Source organism: Aotus nancymaae, unplaced genomic scaffold, assembly GCF_030222135.1.
Source record: "Aotus nancymaae isolate 86718 unplaced genomic scaffold, 86718_ANA_hifiasm-v0.15.2.pri h1tg000029l, whole genome shotgun sequence".
Classification (NCBI taxonomy): domain Eukaryota; kingdom Metazoa; phylum Chordata; class Mammalia; order Primates; family Aotidae; genus Aotus; species Aotus nancymaae.
This window is the reverse complement of record NW_026988442.1, coordinates 86,221,568-86,242,438: the sequence shown is the minus strand read 5'-3', so window position 1 is coordinate 86,242,438 and position 20,871 is coordinate 86,221,568. Positions and strand designations below refer to the sequence as shown.

The 20,871-nt window shown below is 53.7% G+C and overlaps 1 protein-coding gene across 2 annotated transcripts in view; it reads right to left on the bottom strand.

The window, feature by feature from the left end:
* GLI2 (GLI family zinc finger 2) overlaps positions 1 to 19,276 on the bottom strand; it is a 195,339-nt gene extending 176,063 nt beyond the window's left edge. For both annotated transcript variants that reach the window (XM_064382215.1, XM_012468369.3), the window contains exon 1: positions 19,132 to 19,276. In XM_064382215.1, the coding sequence (XP_064238285.1) occupies positions 19,132 to 19,276 (145 nt within the window). The remainder of the gene's footprint in view (positions 1 to 19,131) is intronic.
* Between the last annotated feature and the right edge of the window lie 1,595 nt (positions 19,277 to 20,871).

Sequence of the window (20,871 nt, the reverse complement as noted above, 5' to 3'; positions counted from 1 at the left end):
CCAGCTTGCCCTTCCTCTCCCTCATGTCACACCTAACACCCCCTCGAATTGCCAATGCCACTGGCCTACAGCGACTTCAGCCCAGCACCAGATGCAGAGACAGTGGCTTTGCAGAGATATATCACTGCTCCCACGGCTGGGCAGCAGCTGATGTGATCCCCACCCTGGTTCCAAGTCTCTCAGGGTGATTCTACTCCACTGATGGGACTGTAGCTGGAATGGGGTGGGCATTTGGGTAGTCCTCTCAAAGGTAGAAAAGCAGGGAAAGGCGCTCTGAAAGCCGGGAGCGCTGTGGGAAGTGCACAGCCACAAGGGCCGGAGACATGGGCCAGGGCACATGTGCCCACAGAGCTCAGGCTCAATCCCATGGCATGTGGGAGCCACAGCAAGTCAGCTTAGCAATACACGGGGCAGCACGGTCCCTCTCTCGGTGGAGGGAGGGGGCTGGTGGGGCAGGCAATGCTGTCTGCATGGTAGCAACTCAGGTTTTACTCCCATCCCCAACTTTTGGACAGAATCGGTCCCCAGCCCGTGGCCTGTGGGTGATTTGCAGCTCCTGTTACAGATGGGTTGCAGCGCCATAAAGGCTGAGGTGCTTTTTCTCCCAGGCTTCATTGTGCTTTTTTATGAGTAAACATTTCCCGATAAAGACTTACTGTCTGCAGAGACCCCTTTATACCCCAAAGGTAAGGGTTTAAGTGGCCTGAAAACTGCCGTTACTTATCTTTACAGCGGCCTGCGAGAGCCGGCTCAATGGCAGAGACTTCCATTTCACTGTATATATTTTCAGTGACTGGTTATAGCTCAGGCTTGTCCTGGGGCTCAGGGTCTGAGGTCTCCATTCTAAAAGTCCTAGCTGAGAGAACCATTGCCCTCTCCCTGTCTCAGGCCCCCTGACGCTGGCACCAACAGGACAGGACAGGACACTGGCCCTTGTCTTGGAGGATACACACAGGGGAACTCCAGGACGATCACACCCATTTCTGACCTCATCCTCTAAGAGGCAGCCTCTGTCCTGCCCTCTACCCCAATGGTCCCGAAGCTTTTTGGCACCAGGAACCGGTTCCATGGAAGATACTTTTTCCAGTGCGGGGGGCAGGAATCCCAAAACTGTTCCACCTCAGATCATCAGGCATGAGATTCTCATAAGGAGCACACAACCTAGATCCCTTGCATGCGCAGTTCACAGTAGGGCTCCTGCTCCTATGAGAATCTAATTCGGCTGCCAATCTGACAGGAGGTGGAGCTCACGTGGTCATGCTCTGGCCTGCTGCTCACCTCCCGCTGTGTGGACTGGTTGATAACAGGGCATGGACTGGTACCGGTCTGCAGCCCGGGGGTGGAGGACCTTCTCTCTACCCCATCCAACACTGCTCTCAACATGAAATCTGATCAACTCATTCCCAGTGAGGCACTCATATCTGACAACAGCCGGGTGGTCTGCCCAGAAGTATCCATTGTACAACATTCAGACACCTTTCAGCCATCAGCATTCATTTTTAATGACAAAATCATATAGAAAGACAAAGAAAAGGCTTCCTAAGCCTCCAGAAATCACAGCGATCGGCACTCACCACCTCCATCTCTGTACAGCAGATGCTGTCGATCCTCACTCAAATCCCGGTACCCTTACCCCTTTGAGGCATACATCCTTTCCAACCACCGGCACCATGGTTAACTGAGGGTTTTCTGTCTCCCAAGCCCACTTTGCCCAGCTGTGCAACAGGCCTGGAGTGTGAGAGCAGCCCTCAGCAGGGTACTGCCAGCAACTGGTGTTTAGAGCTGCTTTCTTCCTCTGGGATGGCTATCATGCCAGCTCCTGAGTCCCCCCAGGGATGAAGCTCCAGTTTTCTCAGGGGCAGCTGCTGACTTTCTAGTTCCCTTCAAAGGTGCTCTCCTCCCATCTCACCTCACACTCCTTTCCCTACAACTCCAAATAAACCAGGTGCACCGGAACCCTTCTCTTAAAAGCCTGCTTCTAAGAATGATAACTAAGACACCATGTGTGAAAGTAACCCTAGGAAATGCGTCTTCCCCTCGAATCAGGGGCACAGACTTCCCTTGGATGGTGGGGAAGCTGAACATGACCTTCTCAGGACAACGCAGCCCACTAGGCTGGCAACATCCTCCCCACTTGTCTTGGGGACAAGACTGCATGCAAGAATGGCAAGAGGCAGCAAAAGGCCAGCCGCGGTGGCTCACGCCTGTGATTCCAGCCCTCTGGGAGGGGCAGGCAGACAGATCAGGAGGTCAAGAGATCGAGACCATCCTAGCAACATGATGAAACCCCGTCTCTATTAAAAATACAAAAATTAGCTGGGCATGGTGGCACACATCTGTAATCCCAGCCAGCTGGGAGGCTGAGGCAGGAGAATTGCTTGAATCCAGGAGGCAGACGTTGCAGTGAGCCGAGATTGCACCACTGCTCTCCAGCCTGGGCGACTGTCTCAACAACAACAACAAAGAGAGGGTGGAGAAACCAGCAGTGCAGGGCCAGGGTGGGGAGGGGCACCTGGGGATCTAGGGCCAGTTGCAGCTGCATGGACAAGGACATTGTCAGGAGAACAGCCGGGCAGACAAGTGAGGTGGCACCCATCGCCCAGGGCACTCGCGCAGCTGCAAAGTCCTTGCACAAGCAGGACTCAGAGTTTCAGTCTATGTCTGGGGCTTGGCTCTCCCTCTCCCAAGACTCAACGCAGCTGAGGGGATCAGGCTGTTCCTCTGTGTGCAGCTGGGCCATTCTGGGGTGAGGATGCTCAAGGGCACGTGGCAGCCATCACATGGACTGCATGTCCACAGGCACCCACCTCCTCTGGGAAAAGCTTTCAGAGGGGGTTCTTGCCCACCTCTCTTCCCCAAAGCAATGAAGTTCTTAGAACCACAGCACAGGGAAACATTTTCTCTGGGTATTTTGTTTGGTGTGTTTTTTAAGTCTTCAGAAGCCTCCAATTCCTCCCTGGGGACAAATGCACAGAAAAACATGTTTGGCCACCCTGGCCGTGCCAAAACACTGTCAGTGTTAGTGGTGCTCAGGCACTGGCCAAGAGCGCCAGCGTCTCATATCCTGTGTGTGGCATGCTGAAAACTCTTCAGGACCTTTTCACAGACATTGCCTGGGGACCTCGCAGTGCTGGGGGTGGGATCACAGGCCCATAGAACAGAGGACCCATCTCCCATCCCAGTCGAGCGCTCTTTCCCTACCCAGGAAAGGCTCCACAACACGGCCAGGTGTCCCCGCCTTCCTCAGTGGTGACACACAGAAAGAACAGAGGACTCTCACCCTCACTGCTGTGAAGCATCCCCTACATGGAAAAGGGAGGACAGGGCTCACTGAGTGGCAGGATCAGGGTGGCGGGGAGGGGAGTCGCTCACCTGGGCCAGCCCAGGAGGTTCAGAGACCTGAAAAACATGACCCAGGAGAAAAAGCTCCAGGAAAAGAGAGGTCAGAGCCCGCATGTCAAGGATGGCAACAGGAGAAAGGGGCTCCCTGGCAGCCTGAACAACTAGGAAGGGTGGTGTCCTCAGACAGAGACTATGGGGTCCCCCATGACGTCCCAGGGCTTAAGGGTAGGGAGAGGCCAGACATGCCCCCAGAAGGCCACTCTGGGAGTCATGACCCCTGTGATAGAAAGAAGGGCCTCAGGTCCCCCGTGTGGCAGCGTGGCCAGTCCTTCCAAAGACCCTGTGAGGATGATCCTGGGGACTGTAATCTGGCCTGCGTCTCAGCTTCAGCCCTGACCACAGCCCTAGGACAGAGGTCCTCATCATTCCCCCGTGAAAGACAAGGATGCAGGAGAACGGCCACAGCTCCCACATGGGGCAGGACCCAGGGCGTCTGCCTCCACAAGGCCCCATCCAGTGGCTCCCGGCAACGCCCGACTCCCAACACAGTGCGGGGGCCAGGCCGCGACATGGGTGTGTGCCCCTGCCCCGCTGCATGGGGGTGACCTGAACCCCCTCTTCAGCCTGCAGCTGGCTTCGGGATGAGTCTCTTCTCCTCCCACAGCAGAGGAAGTGGTTTTCCATTGTGCCTAACCAGCACATTTGAGAGAGACAGTGGCTTCGGCAACCCTGGGAAAAGCGCTCCTGTCTCGAGGAAGGTTGGGGCCACCGAGCCCCCATCTCTCCCTGCTGGAATACCCATCTCACATCCTGTTCCACATGGCCATTGATTTGGGTTCTTGCCTGTGTCTTCCAGCTTGAATGTCAGTTCCAGAGAAGTGGACCTTGTCTCTGTGTTCCCCGCTCCCACCCAAGGACTACTCTGCCCCCAGTAAACACTTGCGGAGAAAAGCAAGATAAGGAAAGAGAGAGGGAAGTGGGGAGGGAGGGAGGAAAAAGAACCTTCTGAAAAGCAGAGCTATCCAGCAGGATTTCATTTGTGGGTATGGAATGCTTCGAATCAATCAGCAAAGAGATGCACTGATTCTAAATGCCCCTCCCCTGCTCAAAGCCCTTCAATGGCTCCCTACTACCCTCAGTCCAAATTCCTCTCAGGGCATCCCAGGCTCCCCACAGCGATTCCAATCTCCCTTTCCAATTGCACCTCTCCTCCTACACCTTGTATAAAGCATCCTCTTCAGCAGGTACTGGCCCTGCCCTGGCATGTGCCCTGTCACCCTCGTCGAGCCTCTGCTTACCCCTACCTTCCCAGTAGCTCTCTCATTCTTTAAAAAGCCCTCCTTAGGCCGGGCGCGGTGGCTCATGCCTGTAATCCCAGCACTTTGAGAGGCCGAGGCGGGTGGATCACGAGGTCGAGAGATCGAGACCATCCTGGTCAACATGGTGAAACCTCGTCTCTACTAAAAATACAAAAAATTAGCTGGGCATGGTGGCACGTGCCTGTAATCCCAGCTACTCAGGAGGCTGAGGCAGGAGAATTGCCTGAACCCAGGAGGCGGAGGTTGCGGTGAGCCGAGATCGCGCCATTGCACTCTAGCCTGGGTAACAAGAGTGAAACTCCGTCTCAAAAAAAAAAAAAAAAAAGCCCTCCTTAGTGATGCCACCCCTGGAATTTTCTGGAATTTCCTCTCCAAGGCTCTGGTCTGGCACTTCTCAGGGAGTACTTTGTGTACCCTTACAGGAAGCTCAAAAAGACAACTAGGGGAGGGAGACAGGCCTGGTCACCCCTGGTTCAACCCAGAGGATGAGGCCTGAGGACGGAATGACCAGAGGACTCCTTGCTGCTTCTGAAGGGCCCAGCTCTGACCCTGTCATCCACCAGTGGGTGTCTACAGGTGCCCAGACTTCTCTGGGTCTCCTGCCCACTCCTCCTGCCATCTGGCTTCAGGGAGGTGGATACTGGTATTTGCCCTGACCAGCATCACATGGGCCACCCTTCTATGCACAGCTCCAGCAGATAAGGGAGCTGACCCTCCCCACTTTGCACAGGTATGCATGGGGCCCCACAAAATACTACATGCTCGGTCACATGGCTGGTTCACAAGGGTGCATGGGATCCAGGCCCAGCCAATAAGTTACCACCAGGGCTTTTGCTGGAATTACCTGGAATGAGACACTTCTCCATCTGAGCTGATGGGTATCAAGCCCACATGCACCTGCAGCAACTCCACCTTCTTGTGATCAGAGTTACCAGGATGCCAGGCCCGCAGAAAGCCAACTGAGATCACAGAGAGGAAGAGACACGTCCCAGTGATGTCACTGGAGCCTCAAGCTTAGCTAGTCCTGAAAGGAAATCTAACCCTGAACTTCCGAGTTATGGAGGACCAGAACCCCACGTAGCTTCAGAGAGCCAGGGCGGCCTTCTGTTACTTGCACCAAGCGTCCTGACTCAGTTTCCATCAAGAAGACCTGTCCCAGGCCAGGCGCGGGGGCTCACGCCTGTAATCCCAGCACTTTGGGAGTCTGAGGCGGGCGGATCACAAGGTCAAGAGATGAGACCATCCTAGCCAACATGGTGAAACACCGTCTCTACTAAAATACAAAAATTAGCTGGGTGTGGTGGCGTGTTTCTATAGTCCCAGCTACTTGGGAGGCTGAGGCAGGAGAATCGCTTGAACCCAGGAGGTGGATGTTGCAGTGAGCTGAGATTGCACCACTGCACTCCAGCCTGGCGACAGAGCAAGACTCTGTCTCAAAAAAAGAAAGAAAGAAAAGGAGAGAGAGAGTGAGGAAGGAAGGAAGGGAGGGAGGGAGAGAGGAAGGGAGGGAAGGAAGGAAGGAAAAGAAAGAAAGAAGGCTTGTCCCTTCAGGCCAAGGCACTGCCATCTCCCTGTATCCTCATCCCTTCCAAGCGCCCCTATCAGAGCACCCAATAAACCTGGGAGCCTGCCCATCCTCCACATCCTGAGGGGCAACACAGGGCCGAGGAGAGAAGAGAGGTTATCAGCTGGGCCTCCCTGAGGAAAGGATGAGGCCACGAGGTAGAGGGAGGAGGGACAGCAAAGGGAAGGGACTAACTGAGGGCTCCAGGCCAGGATAGGGAAGGTGAGTCCATGTGCCAGACAACCCCAGCCCACACCATGCCAAAGCTGGTCAACGCCGCCACTTCCCAGGGCTACAGTCTGCCTGGGTCTTGCCCGCTGCAGATGCTGCTCTTAACACAGAAGAGGGTCTTGCACACCCAGACTGGGAACACCAGGGCTCCCGGACCTCTCCCTGCTAAGATCTACCGCACGCTTACCACGTAGCACTGGTGAGACCATTGCCTTCCCTGCACCTCACTAGATCAAATGGCCTCTGAAGCCACTCTGGCTCAGAAGCCTGGTCTTCTCCAGCTGTGGGCAGCAAGGCTGTGAGGCCATCCCTCAGACCTGGCTCCTCCCAGCAGAGCAGCTGATTTCCAGCAGCACAGGGACCCTGCCCCTGGGGCTCATCCACCCAGCGTTAGGGCCAGCAGCGTCACCCTGAAATGCTCACAGGGCATCTCTCTCAGCACCCGCCTGATCTTAGCCCCCACCACCACAGAGCCTGCCACCAGCCACAATCAATGATTCCAGGTCCTAGGGAGGATGTAATCTGGTGATAAAGGACTGGAAGTGAGACGGAGGCTGGCGCTCTTTCTCAGTGATTTACTCAGCTCTCCTCCAAACTCGCACCCTTAATGTAATTATTTACTTTGTCATTAAACACCCTCCTTCCACTTCAGTTATTTTTAGAGCTTCTGGGGCCTATAGATTGGATGGGGAGGCTGCTCATTGGCCAGGGGAAGCCGGGTCCTCCCTGAGGGGCAGCAGTGTGCAAGGCACTTGGAGACCCCAGGGGTTGAGGGCAGCGCATGGCCAGGCCCCCATGCCGCCACCAGCTCCCTCCCTCCCTCCCCTCACTTCCTTCCTTCCGTCCTTTCTTTCTCCTCCCTCCCTTCTTTTTTAAACAGAGACATAATTCACATACCATAAAATTCACCCTTACAAAGTCTACAATTCAGTAGTTTTTAATACATTCACAGGGCTGTGCAACCATCACCACGATCTAATTACAGAACATTTTCATCCCTCCATGAAGAAAGCCCATGCCCATAGCAATCACTCCCATTCCCTCTTCTCCCAGCCCCTAGCACCTCCTCATCTCCCTTCTGTCTCTATGGATATGCCATTCTAGACAATTCATGGAAATAGAATCCTCCAATATTTGTGCTTTTCTGCCTGGCTTCTTTCTCTTAGCATACCACTGCAAGGTTCATCTGTGTATACCATTGATCAGCACTTCACTCCTTTTTATGACCTAGTAATATTCCATTGTACAAACAGACCACATTCTGCTCATCCATTCATTAGCGGATGGACACTTGGGTCATTTCCGTTTGGGGACTATTGTAACTAACATTGCTATAAACACTTATATACAAGGTTTTGTGTGCGCAGAGGTTTTCAATTATCCCAGGTAGTTCTTGAAGAGTGGAATTAGTGGGTCCTCCCTTCCTGCTGGCCTCATGCTAGAAAATCCAGGGGGCTAGACTTGTGGGCGCTGCTGAGAGCTGTGAGCAGCTGGGCAGCTCCACACTGCCCTGGCCACTGACGACACAAATAGCCTCAGGCGCTTTCAGGCAAGAATTGCCACTATCCCATGAGAATAACAACAGCAGCCCGCTGTCCACGTGCCACACCCCCTGCCTTACAGAGCTTGCTGAGGGGAGCCTGTCACCCCCTTTTCACAGACAGACAAGGCAAGGGAGGCCCCTGCTCCTACACCTAGATGTGAGCCCACATCTGCCTGTCCCCTAAGTGAAGGCACCTGTTGCTTTTCTTGTCACCAACATAGCGTGGAGGGTCGTGACTCCATTGTGGAGACCCGCAACAGGACAAAGATCCTGCTTACGATGAGCCTCGGCAGCTCACGGAGTCAGCAAAGTGTGTGGTTGGCAAATTTTGCTTCGCTCTCTGATCCTCTTCTCTCCTGGGTGAGCTTCCCCAGTCACAGGTACTCCAGTGCCAAAGGCTGTCTAGATCCAGGAGCCACTGGGGAGAGGTCATAGAAGGATGAAGGACAACAGGGGCCTCTGCACAAACCCAGAGGTAAGGTGACAGCAAAGGGGTAAATGCCTGATGGTGAGACTGCAGCACTCGCTGGGGACAGGAACTTCCCCACCCTGGCCACCTTCACACCACATAGGGACCACACGCCCGGCCCTGCACGGGGCTTCTCCTGGATGTCCTTCCATTTCTAGAATTGCAGGGATAACAGAAGGTGCAAAGCAGTGTCCACCGCCCAAGCCCACACCAAACCCAAAGCTCCTCTCAAATATCACTGCTGAAAACGAGATGGAAAGTCAGACGGCGGATGAGACCCTGCTCTGCCCAGAGGCCGGCTGTCTGGTGCCAGGGTTTCGGGCTTCGCAATCCCCCACAACACAAAGCAGAAATCCACGCACTCTGCAAGCAGGGTCAGCCAGGACTATTCACGGGGAAACAGCCAAGGGCGGTTTCTTAAGACAGAGCCCCTCTGGCTCCCTCCCCGCCCTGCCCTCCCAGGAGGAGAAGAAGCCAGATGCTGAAGGTTGGGGTGGGGGGTCCAAGCAAGCCATGAATGCAGGGCCTGGCTGAGTCACCAGTGTCCACATGTGACCATGACCAGCGGGAGAACACAGACCCTAGGAAGGGCCACTAGACTCAGCCTCAGATGTGAGCTTATGCCAGGGCCGAGGAGGGAAGGGAGCCCCTTGCCTCCCCGGCCCTGACAAAACCAGCCTCATTTGCCAGTGCTGCCCGCTCAGCTCGGCCTCTCCAGCCATTCTCAGACCCGAGGACCTTTGCCTATGCTGTTCCTCAGGCTACAGTGCAGTTCCTCCTTGTACATCATGGGTGAACTGCTCACTCATTACGGAGACTCAGCTTCTTCATTTGCTTTCTCAAGTGTTTATTGGGAACATATGTGCTGCCTTCAGAAAATAGTTCTTGAATTAAGAATCATCACCAGAGCAAGAAGCATAATACTAACAGCAGCAACTCCCATTTACAGAATGCCTACTGTGCGCCAGGGGCCATCTAAGCACTGGAGACTCATTACTGGTCAACCTAGCCCTCCAAAGAGAAGTGTCTTTGCCTGCGTTTAAGATGAGGACACTGGGGTTCGGATCAGCACAGGATACTCAACCGAGAAAGGGCAGGACAAGGGTTCAAACCTCACCTGTCCAAACCCAGGCCCCAGCTCCCAGACCATACTGGTGTCCTGGGGCTGATGGCTCCCTGCATCGTCCCCAGGGGGCTTGCCCAAACCCTGCCACACTTTGCAATCATGCTTTGGTGACCCGTCCCCAGCCCCCTGATCTGAGTGTGCAGTGGCTTTCTGTGGGACTGACTGGGCATCGAGGGCACAGGGCTATACACAGCAGTGTTATCAGGGCCTGCAGAGGGCACAGGGCTATACACAGCAGTGTTATCAGGGCCTGCAGAGACCACGATCCTTCCCTAACATTTTCCTGGATCACGGCAGGCAGCAGGCAATGTCCATATCAGCATCACAACTGGGGTGTCTGGTTTCTCCATGGGGGGTCCACAAGCTTTTGGGGACAGGGCCATGGCTCCTGCTTCTTAAATGCATCTCCCCCTACTTCCTATCCCCCTCTGGTGTCCACATAGAGCTTCATAGAGGACAGCAGCTTCAAATGGCGCTTTCTCTCCTTATTCCTGTGTCCATTCAAAGAGGCTTCAGTAGAGCCCACGGGACCTCAGCCTGCACTCTGGATCAGCCATGCACCCACCTGGGTGCCAGCCACCTCTGCACCTCCCCCTAGAGCAACAGGAGCCTCGTCCTTCAGACCCCACACGCCAGGCAGGAGACATGGACTCACACAGGAAACAAATGAACTGAGCCAATGACACCCAATCCCCCCTTCCCACACTCCCAGGGGCCACTCTGCCCCTCCTCCTCCCACCAGGGCCCACCCACCCTTTCCTCTTTCTACCTGGTGAACCCTGAATGTTCCCAGGCTCAGACACTGCCCACCCCATGAAGCCCCATGGGCAGGATTCGTCACCATCTCCTAAGTGTCACTTCCAACTGGGAGCTTCTAGAAGGCAGAGGCAGCATCCCTGTCATCACCATCTCTCTGATCCACAGTTCAGAACCATCTGCGGGATGTGTACATGAATGAATGCAGGGAACCCAGAGGCACCCAGGCCCGGGAATCCCAGAGCTCCCCTAAATGCAAGACTTCACTTCATTATTCTCAAAATGGTCCCAAGATCAGAGGCGGTGAGACCTGGCCACAAGCATAAAATAAATTATCTCTTCCCCCCCTCCCAAGCAATGATAAATGGTTCTATTAGCAGTCCAGATTGTTAAACTCTGATAGAACAGAACGCAGGGAACGGGGGCCCATCTATTCTCCCTCCGGCGCATACTGAGTTGTAAATAGGTTATTTTGTGTGTAAATAACACATTAAAACACAGCATTAGCTGTGTCTTTTGATAGAGAGGAAATTGTTACAAATAAATAATTCCGGACAGGAATGTAAAATAAGCCAGATTTAATAGTGCATGCCTGGTGCAGCCGTGTTAAACACGACTAAAATGATAAACCCCAGAAGATACTAATAGTAAACCATGCACTGACATCAAAGTAATGAGGCTGTATTTTTACCAAGCTTTAGAAATGCTAAAATTAGTTTTGACAGAACCAAACGTCAGAAAAATGTTTCCAACATAAACACAGTTACTTGGGAAGCTGGGGTTTGGGCCAGGAGGAGGGCCAGGTTGAGGGACAGCTGTGTCCCACGTGATGGAATGTTCCTGGGGAATCGGTTTCCAGTCCAAGTGATATCACCAGGCAACCCTTTGCATTTTGTGTCTCTGGGCCTCAGTTTCCACATCTGTAAAATGAATGGATTCAAACTTGAGGATTTCAAAGGCTTCTTCCAGTTCCATAAGTGGAAATGACTTTCAGCTTCACTCAACACTGCATCAGCTGAGCATCCACAGTGAACCATGAGAAATGAGGGAGTGCCTACCAGGTGTGGCCAGGGCCCCAGGGAGCACCCACGGGCAGGAGCCACCAGCACGGTCCTCTGATGCTGTCATTCCAGGCAGGTAGAGTTCACCAGCTCATAGGTACCAGCCAGAAAACAGAGTGACATGTGCAAACATGTGTGCCAGCCTCCACAACCAAGGGGAGCAACAGGCAGGGGCCAGGAGAGCTTCCCAGAGTCCAGACCCTGGGCTGGGGCCAGAAGCAGAGAACAAACCTGTTGTGCTGGGGGAAATGGGGCTGATTCTGGACGGCAGCCATTTTGAGTGGCAGTTAAGGCACCGCAGCGAGTGTGACGCCGGGATAGGCCAGAGGAGTGCTAGGGTTTCTGTCATGTGGACATTTACTGTGCCCACACGCTCTGCTAGCCACCCTGCAGACCTTGTCTCGCTTAGTTCCACGGTAGCCAGAAGTTGTGATCACTACCCTCGCCATTGTATGGACCTCAGAGAAGTTCCCTGACTTGCTAAGAACACATGGCTGATAAGCAGAGGAATGAGAAGAGCCCAGATCTGCCTGACCCCAAGCCATACTCTTCCCACTAGACTCTGCCGGGAACAGGAAGAAGCCTCCAACCTCATCCCATAGCTCCAGGCACCCAACTTTGCAGTACACTCCTGAACCACCCGAAAAACGTCTGGGTGGTCAGCCTGCACCCCATTTCCTGGGTGAGCCAGGCTGTCAGGGGAACTCAGCTCTGCGCTCTGGACAAAGTCTGATGGGAACTGGTTGTTCTGTGTGGCTGGGCCATAAAACAAGCCTCGAAGCAGCATCAACAACCATCCTGAAAATCACTTAAATAAGAGTAATTGCCCACTTAGTCACACCTGGGTGCATCTCCAGGCCCAAGGCAAAAGTGTGTGGCCTCAGCAGAGAAACTAAGCCGGGGATGCTGGCCCACTCAGCTCCCTGCTGCCCTTGGGGCCTGGCAGGGGGCTGAAGACCAGGGCCAGCCTCAACTGACTCATAGCTAGAGACAGCTGACCACACCACCTCTGTCATGATAGAATGAGATTCCATAGTCACCTATTGGATGTCTGCTGCGAGGGGGATGTGGGGACAGTGGTGAACAAGCAATGCCCTGCCCACATGGAGATCCTGGAAGCACAGTGAAAAGACAGAGTGCAAAGACAACGGGGACTTGGAGGTTCGTATCAGTGGAGGGGTATCGGACAGATTCCTAGGTGTGGTAAGGTAGGTGGTGGGAAGGGATTTTCTAGCTCTGGCCAACTCAGTGAAAATGCTAGAGGTCTGAGTCATTTAAATATCCTGGTATTTGCACAGCATTCCCATACAGACGTGCGTGCCTCTCCACTAAGCAAAACTGTGCCTCAGAAAAACTTCCCAAGAAGCCAGCAGGGCCAGTGAAGAAGATAAGAGGGCTGCCAGAGTGAGTAGGTAGCATAGAGGCCTCCTGGAACACTGGAGCACTACGCTGAGAGGCATTTAGTGCTTGACCCTAGCTATGCAAACCTAGTCACAGCCCCGCCAGTACTACTAGCTGCAAACCAACGTCTCCCGACCTGAGACTCTAATACTCCAAGAGATCTTGTTCACGCCTTGGACCAACTGCACCCAGTGACCTGTGAAGCATATTAAAAATACACACGCCCAGGCCCCAGCCCAGGAGCTGCTCTGGACTCTGCACTTACACAGTGACTGTCCCAAGAGTCTAAGGCTTGGCCAGCTTTAGTAACCTTTGGTCTGGTCTAGTCTCCAGTGTGCTGCCCAGGGCACCCACCACTCTCAAGCAGGAAGTCACCAGAAACCTGGGTATTGGCCTTAATGGGTCACTGGGCCAGGATCACCATTGAAAGGTAAACTTTCTAAGCCAGGTAGAGTGTGCAGACCTAGAAAAGGAAAACTGGTAGGAAAAATGGCAATAGTTAATAAAGCAAACACTCAACTTGGACCTCACACAAAACCACTTCTGCGTCCAACACTTTTCTAAGCACTTTCCGTGTGCTAACTCAAGGAATGCTCACAACCAAGATCATGTCCATTTTATAGATGAGAAAACTGAGGCACGAACCCACCCAAGGTCAACAGAACTAGGACTTAAGCAGGCAGCCTGGTTCCAGAGCTGGGGCTGCTTCTCACTACTTGGGGGCCTGCCTGCACTGAGAGGCAGTGTTCCAGCTACTGTCCAGGAAGTGCCCTGGCAGGCCTGTGTGAGCACATCAGAAGTCTCCTGGAATCTCTGCACTGCACCTCTGTGTCGAACTCCCATTTTACATAAGGAAAGACCCACCCTACCTCATGTAGTCAGAACACGTGCTTCTCCAACTTAGGAGTGTATAAGAATCACCCAGAGGGTTTGCGTAAACACAGCTTGCTGGATTCCACCCCCACAGACCCAGATTCAGCAGGTCTGGGGTGGGGCCCAAGAATTAGCGTTTCTAACAATTCCCAGGGGATGCTGATGTTGCTGGTGGGGCCCACATTGGTAGGACATCTGGCCCAGCACACAGTGGATGCTCTGTGGAAGAGGTGGGTGTTGGCCATAAAAGGTACTTCCTAGGATGTCTAAAGCCTGTCTGGCTGCTTGATTCCAGAAACTAGCAAAACTCATGAGATCAGACCCAGCTCCGGGTTTTATGACTCCACCTTTCACACTGTCCCAGAGGCTCGGAGGAGTCCCTGGTGCTCAGTAAGGCACACAGAGAGGTTCAGACATATTTCGGAAAGAGAACCAACAGTGGAGGAGGAAAATACAACAGCATTTGGACAATTTCAGTATAAAGCAATGAGAAACATCTGAATCATATTGCTTTTAAAATTACACCATTTTGGAAATTAAAGCAGGGGAAAATCTCTGGGCCAAAATGTGTTTTAAAAGATTTATGGCCTCCAAAGTGTTAGCACAACAGCAAAAGAGGCTGGGAAAGAACTCGCCCTCCCAGGCTTCTGCCGTCTGCTCTTACAAACTGCTCCAGCCAGATGATTAAACTAACCTTTCCCCAGTCTGACCACAGGGCTGCTTTTTCCTTTGGTCCAGCTCGGTCCAGCCCAGCCGTGCTCTGCTCTGCAAATGTGTTTCTCATGCACATTTTGGCACAGGGAAATGGTGACTCTGAGTGGAAACACCCAGCCCTCAGCAGGTCCAGCCTCATGGACTCCTAAGGGAAGTCAGGCAACAGAGGCCAGTTGAGGTAGGTGTCTTTGTAAATAAGTCACAGCCCCAGACCTCAAAGAACTGGCCGTCTGGAAGACAGCAGGTGCCATCAGGGCCTGGGATGGATGAGGGAACTGAGGCACGAAGACACACGAGGAGACCTTACCAAGGCTGGACACTCACCCCAGGGTAGCAATAGGATCTAAATTAAGGCCCAAGTCTCACAGCAATGTAAACAACGATCAAAATGCAAATACCTGAAAGAGACTCTCACCATGTGAGAAGCAAGAGCCCCAAGCCTTGGGCACGGCCCAAATGGGCGTCGGTCTCATCTACAATATGGGAGGTATTGAAGGAGAGGTTCTGAACGCACCAGCCTGGCACCCACGAGCTCCCGCCTGGGTTTTCCGAGCTTTGCTGCTGGGGCCTCCCCGCTCCTTAATGTCCTCTCTTCTCACTCTCACCTTCACTTTCTATCTTATTCCTAGTGGGGCTTGAGATCAATTGCATCTTCTTTTTTCCCCACTTAATATTAGGATATAAGCGTGTTCCCCTCTGTAATTGTAAAGTCTTAATTAACATTTGCAGTGGCTACGTCATGTTTCATTCAAGATGATCCATAGATGAACCAATCCCCTATCAATGAACAGGTAGGCTATTTTCAATTTTTCACAAATACAAATAACTCGGAAGTGAAATCCCACGGTGGCTCATGCCTGTATTCCCAGCACTTTGGGAGGCCAAGGTGGGCAGATCACTTGAGGTCAGGAATTCGAGACCAGCCTGGCCAGCAAGGCAAAACCCCATCTCTACTGAAAATACAAAAATTAGCTAGGTGTGGTGATGTGAGCCTGTAATCCCAGCTACTCGGAAGGCTGAGGCAGGAGAATGGCTTGAACCCAGAAGGCAGAGGTTGCAGTAAGCCCAGATCCTGCCATTGCACTCCAGCCTGGGCAATGGAGCCAGACTCTGTCTCAGAAAACAAACAAAAACGTGAAATCCTTCTGCCTACAGGTATGTACACTGTTTGAACCAACTGAAGCCATACAGTTCTAGCCATGGAATGGAAGCACTTGGAATGGTGACAGTGAGGGGTAGAGAAGGCTGGAAGAGGGGTCATGAGCTGCGGGGGAATGCAGGGTGCCCCCACATCTGCAAACTTTACAGATGCCGGGAAACAGCCCCTGACAGCTTGCAGGATTTGGGTGTTTCCTCACCACTGTGTCCCTGACATCCTTGGACAGGACCCACCTGCCCCACCCCTCCTCAGATGTGTAATAAGCCAGGAAACACTAAGCTGGTGTAAATCATCCCTTTCCCCCAGACAGCAAATCAGGGTGTGAACCATGGGAACAATGTCACAGGATTTGGAGGAACAAGCCAGGCCTCAGGGGAGTCAGGCATCTAGGAGGTTACCTGCGTAGCGACAGGGACATCGACTGTGCTCCTGTCCCCAGCAAACAGGCCTCAAACCAGCCGCCCAGACCAAGATGATTCATCCGTCTTTCCCCAAAACAACTTGAAAAGGGGGGCTCCTGCACAAGAATTCTCAGCTCCCTGCAGCCTTGCAGCAGCCCAGCGTGTACCCTGCAGCACTATCCCTCTCCTCGCTTGGCACAGTCCCCCACGGCCCCTCCTCACCCACTGTCCACATCCAGCCCTGTGCCTGAAGGCTGAGTGTCCAACTCCTCCAGTGGCTGCAGCAAATGCTTCTGGCCCATGAAGACGTCCCCCTTCACCAATCCCACTCTCTCCTACACCATGCCGGTCCCAGACCCTTGGATAACCCTCATGCCAGGCCGAGCACCAGATGCTGTGACCTAGAGATAAGCTCAAGAGCATCCCCACCCCTGAGGGGGACCCACGCCAAGCACCTGCTGCTGCCCGGCGCCTCCTTCCGTGCGTTCTCCTCACCTGCCGACAGGTCTGTGCTCCTGCAGGCAGCGAGACCCACGTCTGCGGCTCTTTGGAGCCTTCTGGGGGACTCGGGGTTGCTGAGTACATGAGGATTCTTACTCATATACTTCTACCACCATTCAGTAACATTTAAGGACAATCCGAAGTTCCAAGATCATAAAGACTGTGGACAACACCTGTCAAATCCACTCTCGACACAGATTAGGAAAACTGGGACCCAGGCCAGCGCACCACCCATCCCATCCAAAATGCAGCTGCCACGTTCCACCAGCACCAGGAGACACGCCCCACGATGTCCCTGCTTTGTGCCACGCAGCATCAGCTGCTCTCCCCTGACTCCAGGAGGCCCTTTCCCAAAAAGGCTGCTCAGAGACAGGTGCTGGGAGCAGCGAAGGGTGAGGAGGCTCACGATTGTCCAGCAGCAGACACACCTGGCCCAAGACTGCTCCGAGGCCAACAAGCCACCTGGCCTGCAGCAACTATACTCATGAAGGCTGGATCCACCCTTTGCTGGAACCTCACCAGTCAAGCTGCTCTGGGGTCAGACAACAAGAGCCTGCAGGGTGGGCAGGGAAGGCATCTGGGGGTGGGGTGCAGTGGGGTGGAGTAAGGTGGTGAGGGTCTTTGTGGAGCTGCTGTACTCCAGATGCTGGGCCTCCTGACTGACCCCCATTCCTGCCACAGATCCAGAATCACCCAAGCATCTGTTGCTATTGCACCAATAATGACAACTCAGTCTGACACTAGAGGGGCTCCCCCGCAATTACATTCTAATTACTTTCTAATTACTGCCTAAGTCTGTCCTCTGCTGCCGTGACACATCAGGAAATTGCACCAAGGTGGTTCATGATCCACTCATGGCTTGGAGAGGCTGGATGCAGGGCAGAGGGCTGGGGCCGGGGGTAGTTCAAGCTGAAAACCCTAGGCAGGCTAGACATATATGCAGGCCAGGTTTCCTGGAGCTCACAGGGCCTCAGAGCATGGGCAGAGGGGCAGCTTGAGGCGCCCCGACAGGCCAGCGATGGCTCTGACCTAGGGGAAGGAAAAGGCCACGTGGCTCCAGGCCCGGGGCCCCTCCACCACCCTTCCCTTCCTGTAGGCTTGGCTGGCTTGGCTCCTCCCACTCCACATAAGCGCTCTTCCTCCACCCCTAGTGGGCCCCTCCTCACAGGAGGGTCTAGAGAGTCCCCGTCCAAGGGGGACAGGGTAGAGAAGCACTGTCCAGCTCAGAAGGCCACCTCCCCAAGGTGGCCTGAAGGGTGACCTCCGATCTCCCTTTCCTGACATGGGCCACACACCCCAATAATGACCTCCCACTTAGAATCACAGGAAAAGTAAAAGTAAAGATAGTAACAGCCACCGCAGGCTCTCAAGTCCACTCTTAGAAACACCCACTTCTTTTTTTTTTTTTTTGAGGTGAAGTCTTTCTTGCTCTGGAGTGCAGTGGCGCCAATCTCGGCTCACTGCAACCTCCACCTGCCAGGTTCAAGTGATTCTCCTGCCTCAGCCTCCCAAGTAGCTGGGATTACAGACACATGCCACCACACCTAGCTAATTTTTTATATTTTTAGTAGAGACAGGGTTTCACCATCTTGGCCAGGATGGTCTCGATCTCTTGACCTTGTAACTTGCCTTCCTCAACCTCCCAAAGGGCTGGGATTACAGGCGCACGCCATCACGCCCGGCCAGAAATACCCACTTCGAAGCCCCTCTGAGGGTCTTTCCAGGTTCCTGGGCTCTGGCCCCAACGTGGCCTGTGACCCAGCAGCCCCAGCATTATCTTCGCGCCCAACAGAAATGCAGAAACTCAGCCCTGCCCCAACTGACTGAATCGGGGTCTGCACCAAAACAAACCCCCGCAACTGTGTACACATCAAAGCATGAGGGGCGCTGCCCAAGCACCCACCGGAAGAAAAGGCGCATTTTCCTCCCTGGCTGCTCTCTGAGCTGTGCCTGAGCAGTGAGAGCAACAGGGTCTGACTAAATGCACTTGAACAAAAAGGGAAGAAAAGAAATCCAAGTCTCTCCATTCCTCCGAGACAGAAATAGTTCTGTGGCCTCCAGATGGACTGCGCAGACACAGGGGAGGTCTCGCCTTCCCGCCAAACTTTCCCAACGGGATGCTGGCACGGACAGCCCAGTGGAAACCAGAGAGGCTTTCTCTTTGGGGCAGTAAAATGAGAGGCTGTGGCTCATGTAGTCTCTTTTGTTATAATTAAGTTGGCCAAAAATTCACCTAAGATAGTAAATTCCGTACCTGACCCTCTAATTAGAGCCAGAAGGCATCAGGAGACAATTACTTTCCAAAATAGTTCTTGGCGGGCAAGAGGCAAGGAGTTCTCTGGGCACATCTCAAATGTGCCAGCTGCACGCACCCCAGGGCTGCCTGGCAGGCACCATGCCCCTCCTCCGTCTCTCCCCTCCCAGTACTCAGGCCCCACCCGCCGCTGTCTGAGGCAGCTCAGCCCCCTGGACTTGGGGTGGCCAGACCTCCTAGTAAACTCACAGGTGACCTTCACAGTGCCTGGGATTCCCAGGAGCAGCGGCGCCCTCCTCTTCGCCCTCCATAAACCCAGCACGCCTCCCGATGACATGGGCCACCGCTCTAATTAAATCCTAACGGGCTAATGAAAAACACCCCTGCTGCCCTGCAAGTGTGCGAGACGGAAAGTACCTCCTTGAGCAGCCACCGCTGCTGCCGCTGCGGCCACCACCAGAGGAGAGGCCTTTTTGCCCGGGTCGGGGAAGCCAGCAGCCTCCAGGATCCCACTTCTGGCTTCTTGCTTCTCGGAGGCAGTGGCTGAGGCAGATGTCTCCATCTCAGCCGCTCATCGTCCTGGGTGGTTACCCTAAAAGAAAGACAAAGACACTCACCAACACTCGCCCAAACCCAGCAGGGAAACGCCGACCCAGATTCACACCGCCACTCGCTCCTCAAGCAACCAACTTCATTCTAATTCTCTTATAATTGGGAAGGAAGGTTTAATTAATTTTGAGAATTATAAGTCCTGGGATTCGTCTGGTCTTCTGAACGACCTCACGGACAACTGCAGGGCATTTTCATCATCTTTTACCCAGATTTCAAAAATCTAAGTAACAAGTTCCTACTGATATGAGTGGCGGGTAGCCTCTGATGAGGGAAATAAAGTCACAAATAATGACTTCTGTCTGTGAATCATCGAGAAAATAAAAATAAATATAGTGACAATGACCTAGAGGTCCTCAAAGAAAGGCCCTCGTTTTCAGGTCGCTTCCCTGCTCACCAGAATCTCTCATTCACTCATTTGCATGTTCACTCATTCCTTTGCCCACTCATTCAATAAATGTCCAAACTTGATTGACTCACACACACTCAGTCAACATATTTGTAAGCCCCTAGTATGCACTGGGCATCGCGCCTGTACTGTGGCCTCCACTGGTGCTGAAGATACAATTATGTGGAGTTGACATTCTCCTTGAAGACAAACGGGGGGGAAATAAATGTAGATTTAATTTCAGTGAGTGGGAGGTGGCTCAGGAAAAGAAAGCAGGGCAGCAGGACAGAGAGGGTGGCAGGGACACAGCAGGGCAGCACTGCCAGGCCTCTCTGGGGCAGGGATGGGATGCCTGAGGGGCCACCCCACTGCAGCCAGAGGACAAAGGCAGGAGCCCAGGACCATGTGGGATGAGGCTGGCTTCTTTGAGTAGTGGCCAGAAGGGAGGTACAGGCATCGTTGGGTTTTGAGGAGGGGCGAGGCAAGATTGACTCCCGGTGTAAAGGGATCACTCTACTGTTGTGCAGAGAGCAGGCTTTTTGGGGGAGCGGGGGCTACTGCACTAACCCAGGGAGAGACGATGGTGGTTTGGGTTAAGCAGGTGGTGGTGAAGCTGGTGCAACGTGGACATGCTTTGAAGACAGAGCCAACAGGCCGGGCTACAGGCTGGATAAGGAGGCAGGCAAAATGGCTGTGACCAAGAGAGGAGCATCCAGCAGGATTCGGAGCACAGGACACTTCCGTCTCCAGCTGGGTGGTGGGACAGAGCAGCCTTTGGATAAGATACTACGGAGGAGAAATCTGCAAGTCACATGTTTTAAAGAAGGGTGGTGTGGAAGATGACTGGCATTTTTGGCTGGGCACCTAGAGGAGTGGGGCAGCAAGGTTATGGGCAGCTGCATGAAGTAGGAGATGGCAGCGGGGAGCTGAAGCCTGTTGGGAACACAGGTCGGCAGCTCGGGAGCACCAGAGCCAGGGACTGGGGACCCGGCAGCCCCTGGGCCAGATCCCCAAGCGGGAGGGTGGACAGGGAGACAAGAAAGTTCCAGCACTGAGATGGAGGAAAGGAGCAGACACCAGCCAAGTAGAGAGAGGAGGAATGGAGGTGGCAGTGGGGAGAGGAAGGCAGAGGAGGGAAAAACAAACGGGAGAGCGTGCAG